Source organism: Pungitius pungitius, chromosome 20 (genome assembly GCF_949316345.1).
Source record: "Pungitius pungitius chromosome 20, fPunPun2.1, whole genome shotgun sequence".
In the NCBI taxonomy this organism is placed as follows: domain Eukaryota; kingdom Metazoa; phylum Chordata; class Actinopteri; order Perciformes; family Gasterosteidae; genus Pungitius; species Pungitius pungitius.
Genome location: NC_084919.1, coordinates 1,883,462 through 1,890,993, shown reverse-complemented (window position 1 = coordinate 1,890,993; position 7,532 = coordinate 1,883,462). Strand labels below are relative to the sequence as shown.

General features: G+C 46.7%; 1 protein-coding gene across 1 annotated transcript; it reads left to right on the top strand.

Moving 5' to 3' along the window:
• The first annotated feature begins 202 nt into the window (after positions 1-202).
• On the top strand, positions 203-3,496 carry LOC119194658 (uncharacterized). The gene is made up of 2 exons (XM_037448914.2): positions 203-354; positions 1,437-3,496. The coding sequence occupies exon 2, from the start codon at positions 1,488-1,490 to the stop codon at positions 2,658-2,660; it is 1,173 nt and encodes a 390-aa protein (XP_037304811.2). The 5' UTR covers positions 203-354; positions 1,437-1,487; the 3' UTR covers positions 2,661-3,496.
• Positions 3,497-7,532: the final 4,036 nt, after the last annotated feature.

The window sequence follows — 7,532 nt, the reverse complement described above, 5'->3', positions numbered from 1 at the left end:
AAGTAGGTAAGAGGAGGTAGGAAGGGGAGATGATGGCCCATGGAGCAGCGTGGTGCGCTGAAAACGTATTTTACTTTATATGTTATAAACAATATGTTGAAAAAATGAAGTACTGGGTCAAAGAGCCAAGTCTTAATGATTAAAGTTAAAGTCTTAATAGTGTCAAAACAGTCCCGACAGTCCCCAGCGGGGGGCGCTGCAGGCTGCCACTGCGCACAGAGGAAAGCGCCTCCTCTCACCGGGACCCTTCGGGTTCCTTTCTGCTACGCTCGGGTCGAACCGAGGACGCAAAGGGGAGAGACTCCGGTGCTTCTCATCATCTCCAGAAGCGGAACCGCTGCGCGCGTTTATCCGGTAAGTGTGCAACACGGCGTTACCGGCGATACGCGGAAAAGAAAACCGCTACTCGGGAAGTGATAAAGTGCGCGTCTGTGAAGTTAATGGCGCGAGTGTGTAGAATCAAACTGTGACGGAGCGGAATAAAAGTTGTTAATTGGATACAATTAATACCGTGAACGGCATAAATAAAAAGTGGCTTCTTGTTAGCGTTTTTGTCTCCAAAACATTACAAACAACGGCCAGCGAGGCCAGGTGTTGGGGGAGGGGCGGGGGGAGGAGGGCAAAGAGGGGGAGGGGTGTCGTAAATATGTTTAGCCGACCGGAAGTTAGACTAATAGCGCGCGTGTGGTCAAAGAAGGTATTACTGCGGAAGTGCAGATTGAACGTGACGTAGTCGAGGGAGAAGCCACAGATATATACTGTATATACATATATAAAGGATAGATGTCTTACGGCGGAGTATAGAACGTCCAAACATGACGGCCATCTTGCTACGGGCAGCTCGCTCACCCATAACATTGTGTTGGTAGTGGTATATGTACTTTTAATAACTTTTCATAATTTTCAACCGATTTTTAAACTGGTTTGTTATAAACGTCAGAAATGTAGTTATGACACTACATACGTATGGGTAATGTTGTGTTTAATGTCATTTTTGTATTAAAACCCATGGTTATAATTATTCATAGTATGTATACAGTCTCATAACTACTCTTGAGCAAGTTATGGTAATTTAAAAAGTACACGTATCACTACCAACACAATGTTATGAGTGAGAGAGCTGCCCTTACCAAGATGGCCGCCACCTGCGGACGTTGGACTTCTTTGGCCGCCAACATGGTTTGTCAGGCTTGTTGGATTCTTGCATTGAACCAGTAAGAAACAACAAATAAACCAGAAAAAAGGAACATCTGGTAATTAACTATACCTATAATATACATATTCAATAAAGTAAACAGGAAAAGTGGTAATGATATTGTATTTAATTGGTTTAATTCATTTGTGATGGCTAGAGCAATGATCCTAATGTATGAGCAGACAAAGCCAGAGAAAGAAGGAAAAGGGATGGGAAATAACTGTTTTCTTCCCTTCAGTAGCCACCTTTACACAAGGGACAGACCGAAGCTGACCTCCTGGGAGCGAGAGGGATGTCCACACAAAGCAGAACAAAAGCCTCCAAAGAGGAAGCGGACAAAAAGCGTGTGCTCAATTTTTGGAAAGCGCAGGACCCCAAAACCGTCACGTCAGCAGAGGTACGACCCACGGCCCACCTGAACACCCCGTCTCAAAACCCAGACGCCGCCGTCTCTGCGTCGGTGGATCCAACAATGACAACCAACAATGGCCACCCGCAACAGCTCCCCCTCCCTCAGTCGTACAGGGAACACAGCCCCTCCCGTCAGAGGGGCTCTGTTCACCAGCATCCCCCCCTGCTGGTGAGAAACACGGGCCAAACAGGCTATGTACCATGGGGACACCGGGACTTGGAGACCCTGGTAGCTTCTTTACCACCCCTTAAGAGGGGTGCGAACCTCTGGGTTCGACGGATGGAAGAGCTCACGGCGAACGACCGACTGTCGCTCGGAGAAGTGCGCGCCTTGCTGGTCCGCGCCGAAGGGACGGCTAAGCTCGCCCAAGTAGAAGCCATGGCCGACACCGCCCACAGAGCCGACGCAGATTCTTTTAATTCCCACCGAGGAAGGTTCTGGCAGGCCCTACGAGACATCTGGCCTACTAAACTAGACACGTCCGCCCTCATCGGGATGGAGAAAAAAGCGGGGGAGGAAATGTATCTGTACCTGCAAAGAGCAGAGGAAGGCTGGCACGAACACACGGGAGGGAGACACGACCGCGATGAAGGCACCACTTGGCTCTGGCGTCGCAGGGTGCAAGAAGGTTTGCCGCAACCGGTGCAGGCCGCTCTAAAGGAAGTGGTGGGACTGGGCGACATGGAGGATGCCATGTGGAGAGCGCACCTCGTTCATCATGACCAAAGACACTGGGCGAAGAAAGCAAGCAGCGAAGAAGAAATAAGGATGCTGACACTACAACTGCTGAGATTGCAGGTAGCCCAAGCCAATGAAAAGAAACAAGAGGCCAAAATGCAGAAGAGAGCAACAGAGGCCAAAGCGCCACAACAGGCCCCAAACACCCAGCCAGGAGCACCTGCAGACCCGTATCAGCCTTACCCAGTGGCCCCCGCCCAGCCAGAGTTTCGCTACCAATGGGGGTACGGGCCATCACATGACCCAGGAAGCAGAGAGAACTGCTACACATGCGGCCAGAAAGGACACTGGTCCAGAACCTGCCCCAGAAGATGAGGAGGAGGAATCCGTCCTGACCAACAAGATCAACAATTATACCACAACCGGTTGAATAATTCAGGGGAAATCATCTTTTGAAATTTTTATTAGTATTTTCTTTTCCCTTTTAAGGGTAATTTTGTTTCTTTCAGAACAATTTAATGCTAAATATGTTGCACATAGAGGACATTTGTTTTGTCGTGACGGTGCAAACAAAAAGTGATAGACAAAGATGCACATGTGCAAGAGACGGGAATAGTCATGGAAGGAAGACTTGAATCAGTCTGCCCTTTTTATACCAGTCCACTTGTTTACTTGTTGTTTTGATTTATTTGTTTTTTACCTTTTGTATTTTTTTACGGTTTTATTCAAAAATTTTGTATCTTTTTTAGTCTTTGTGATCGTACACACGTCTCTTACAGTGATATATTGTTGATTTTACAGTTTAGCTACCTGTTTAGTTTACCCTATTCTACTACTAGTACTCACTATAAATAGAGTATTGAATCGTAACAGCGTTCCAAAGAGCCGTAAATTGCTTTTCTTTTCAGTCATTACGTGTGTTGCGCAACAGCTGAGCGCGGAGGAAGCTGACTGTTAAAAGTCCATATAAGGTCATCACGGTCATGTGGTTGAATATCAGGTAAGGGGCGTGGCTTGCGGATGTAAGGAGGAGCCAGGCCGGAGAGGCAAAGGAGCCGGATGTATGCCATAGAGCTTCTTGGGATGGTCAGACCTCTGGGAACTCAACAAGCAAACTGTTTCATTAGGTGATTGAATATTATATTTGTTATTCGCACTGTGCCTGTACTGGGTTTTGTTTTGGAGTCTTTTTAATGAAATAAAAGCTGATTTTATTGAAACATAAATTTTGAATTATTTCACCACTCCAGAGTCGGACAGAACACATTCTGCATCATTTTGTTATCCATTGTGAAGGTACATCAGAACACAGTGCATCACGTGACATAAACATAATCACATGTCATTTGACACAGGAAGTCTATTAAAACTAAAATCATCGTGACAACCAGCTGCAGGAAGTCACTGAGAATAGTTACATCGTGTACTTTTAATTCTCACGTTTCAGTCCGTTTACAGGTTAAACAAGCTAAATGAAATGTGTTAGTGAGCCCTGGAGGTGCTGCTGGGTGGGTTTTGGTAAATTTGAAAGGGTACTGAAAAATCCTTAATGTTGTTGTTGCAGTGTTCCTTGTGGGGTTGTAAAGTTCACGGAACACAATGTAGCTCTTCATCTCAGAGCTGTTACTCCGTCATCCTCCTCTCATCTGCCAGCTTCTCACTCCTCTCCGTCTGCTCAGCTCGACCACGCACAAGCTGTTCTCTGCAGGCCCTCGTACTCCAATAACACCCCCCCCCCCCAACCCAAACCACCATTTATTACGCTGTGTGTTAATGTAAAACATTTTAGACAGATTTGTCCATCCTTCATTAGCCGAGGCAAAGTTAACGGTTGGGCCAGCACTGGACCGGCCATGTGGGACTGCAGCCTCAGTTCCTACCCCCCCTCCCTTTCTGATGGTGGAAGATGCCCAGTTTGGTACTGAAGAGCAAAGGAAATGTCCTTCTTCTTGGTGCATCATGCACAAATAGATACCACAGTGTCAATTTGATACTGCTACCTCTAAAGAAGTACGTAAGCAAACCAGACGAGAAGGATGATTATTTCTGTGATGTTATTCTTGATGCACGTCACGATGAAATCAGTCAAAACGGTTCACTGCACACACCACACACGCAGGCTGAATAAGCGTGGATATTTTCACTGGCAAAGATCGAGCGGTACGCTGAGATTAAAAGGAAGCAGGAGGAGATGAATATTAACACATATTTGTAATATACAGTCTGTTAAAGGAACCTAAAAGCTGAATACATGCATATCTTCTAAAAATAAACCCCCTTTAAACTTGTTTTTTTGCCAACACGCCAAAAGGTTGGACCGGCTACGTTGTGCGTCCCGAGTTAATGAGTGAATTTTTGATGTATTTCAATGAGGCATCTGTACACTCATACTTTGAGCAACATAGTAAGGAAATAACTGTAAATACAGGCACACAGGGTAATGACTGCACAGGGTGTTTTGTTTCTGTGCCTCTGAATAGTCATCCGTGAACAGGAGGAATATAACCTGCAATGATGTATCTCTTCGTATCATGTCAGAGATCACTAGCGGCCTGTTAGCATGTCAGAGATCACTAGCGGCCTGTTAGCATGTCAGAGATCACGAGCGGCCTGTTAGCATGTCAGAGATCACGAGCGGCCTGTTAGCATGTCAGAGATCACTAGCAGCCTGTTAGCATGTCAGAATCACAAGCGGCCTGTTAGCATGTCAGAGATCACTAGAGGCCTGTTAGCATGTCAGAATCACTAGAGGTTTGTTAGCATGTCAGAATCACAAGCGGCCTATTAGCATGTCAGGATTACTAACGGCCAGTTAGCATGTCAGAGATCACTAGCGGCCTGTTAGCATGTCAGAGATCACTAGCAGCCTGTTAGCATGTCAGAGATCACTAGAGGCCTGTTAGCATGTCAGAGATCACTAGAGGCCTGTTAGCATGTCAGAATCACTAGAGGTCTGTTAGCATGTCAGAATCACAAGCGGCCTGTTAGCATGTCAGAGATCACTAGCGGCCTGTTAGCATGTCAGAGATCACTAGCGGCCTGTTAGCATGTCAGAGATCACTAGAGGCCTGTTAGCATGTCAGAATCACTAGAGGTCTGTTAGCATGTCAGAATCACAAGCGGCCTGTTAGCATGTCAGAATTACTAGCGGCCTGTTAGCATGTCAGAGATCACTAGCGGCCTGTTAGCATGTCAGAGATCACTAGAGGCCTGTTAGCATGTCAGAGATCACTAGAGGCCTGTTAGCATGTCAGAATCACGAGAGGTCTGTTAGCATGTCAGAATCACAAGCGGCCTGTTAGCATGTCAGAATTACTAGCGGCCTGTTAGCATGTCAGAGATCACTAGCGGCCTGTTAGCATCTCAGAATCACAAGCGGCCTGTTAGCATGTCAGAATCACTTGTCGCCTGTTAGCATGTTAGAGATCACTAGCGGCCTGTTAGCATGTCTGGTATCACTAGCAGGTGGGGGACTGAGAGACTGAGGGACCAGAGCCGACTGAGTTGCTGCCAGCACGGGGACCCGAGGGACAGCGAGGACCCCTGCCCTCTGGTTTTCAGCCGCGCGGCTTTAGCCAGGGACGGTGATGCGCTCTCCGCGGCTGCAGCTGGCCCGCGGTGAGTGCCGCCCGCGGCCTCGCTCCGGGGCACGGGACATGTGACCACATCTGCACTCGCTCGCTCCCCGGGTCTCATTAGAGCCGAGTCCGGGCCGACATCTACTGGCATCGTTTGCCTCAGATATCCCACATATGTAGCACACAAGCCAGCGGGATGTTTGGTTTGTTTATTCTTTAGAATATAGCCAAAGGGATTTCAGATGCCGGGTGCGCTTCTTGCCTCATTAAATGTCCCCCTGTTCTCGGAAATCAACTCCTTTGGAGATTTGTGTAAATATTTGTGTTCACAAATGAGGCGAAATTTATTTTCAGTCACCAATATATGACTTGGTTCTTATAATCATACATATATTTATTATATCTAGGAGACACAGGTGGAGTTACAGGTGGATTAAAAAGAACCGTCTAATTCCTTTTGTCGCATAGGAGTACAATGAAAATCATTTGAATTGAATAGTAATTTGTCAGCTGAGGAGTTTTCTTCCTGCTAGATTCATTTCAGTGTATTATGGAACATTACTGATCAATTTAGATGGCATGTGACCCACGAGACACCTTTACACCTTTGATCTTAAGGGCGGTTTGCGTTCATCACCTCGGGCCACTCTGTGCAGCCATATGCTTTCTGGCTTAGAATCCCTTTTTTAATTACAGGGCCAATTGGTAAATCTCACAGCCTTCTTCCTACAGAACATTTTCCATATGTCACAATCATAAGTACTGGCCAGCATGACAACAACAAAGGGCACAGCCCTTCACGTTACCTCAGGTGCTGTGTAAGAAGATGGGTCGCCCCACTGCAGCCACCACTTTTCTCTTCACCTCGGAAAGACGAATCGAAGCCATCGGATATCAGCCTGAATCACTCTGCTAACTCTGCCTGTGTTCATGGGCTCATGGTTCTAACATGATCCACACACAGGGGGTGCAGAGCAAACTGGAGGACATCTGCGGGGTCACGTCGAAGGAGCCTCAGGGACACAAAAATGGAGCCAGAAAAAAAAAAAGAGAGTGAAAGATGGGAGTGGATTATCAGCTTTGGGTCCAAAGCCCTGGAAGCACATGGCCGCCATGGAGCTGTTGACCCCATCCAAGCGAAGGCCCCTGCAGACGGCACTGGGTAAAGCAGCGATCACACACAGGAAGACTTTGCACCATTTACAGAGCAATGAAGTGGAGATAAAGCGGCCTTCTTTTCACCGCAGGGTGCAACACACAAACTCTACTGATGTATTTAAAGGGATTCAGCGTTTCTTTTTTATCTAAACCATTGAGTTCTACAGCTGACTGGCTGCAGCGCATATTGTATTACTGAACAGATGGGACAGTTTGACAAGTTATCCCTGCACATAACCATATGTCGTCCAGCATTTAAATGCAATTTCCTGATTAATTCCTCAGGAACTCTGTTGCCATCAGTCAATCAATAACATCCTTATGAAAGGTATGAAATAAACAGCCGGACTTCCACATGTTCACTTAATGCACTTAATGCTCTGTGCCAAGTGAAGATGACTTTAATGGCTCTGGAATCAGCAGTGTTGGTTTGGAGGTGGCTAATGGATGTGCTCAGGTAGCGCTCATTGTTCAGTGAATCAAAGAAGCTCAACTCTGGTCCAAAAGGCAT

What these genes read in the sequence shown, in the direction of transcription:
- LOC119194658 (XM_037448914.2), top strand. Translation starts at nt 1,488, where the DNA reads ATGTCCACACAAAGCAGAACAAAAGCCTCCAAAGAGGAAGCGGACAAA.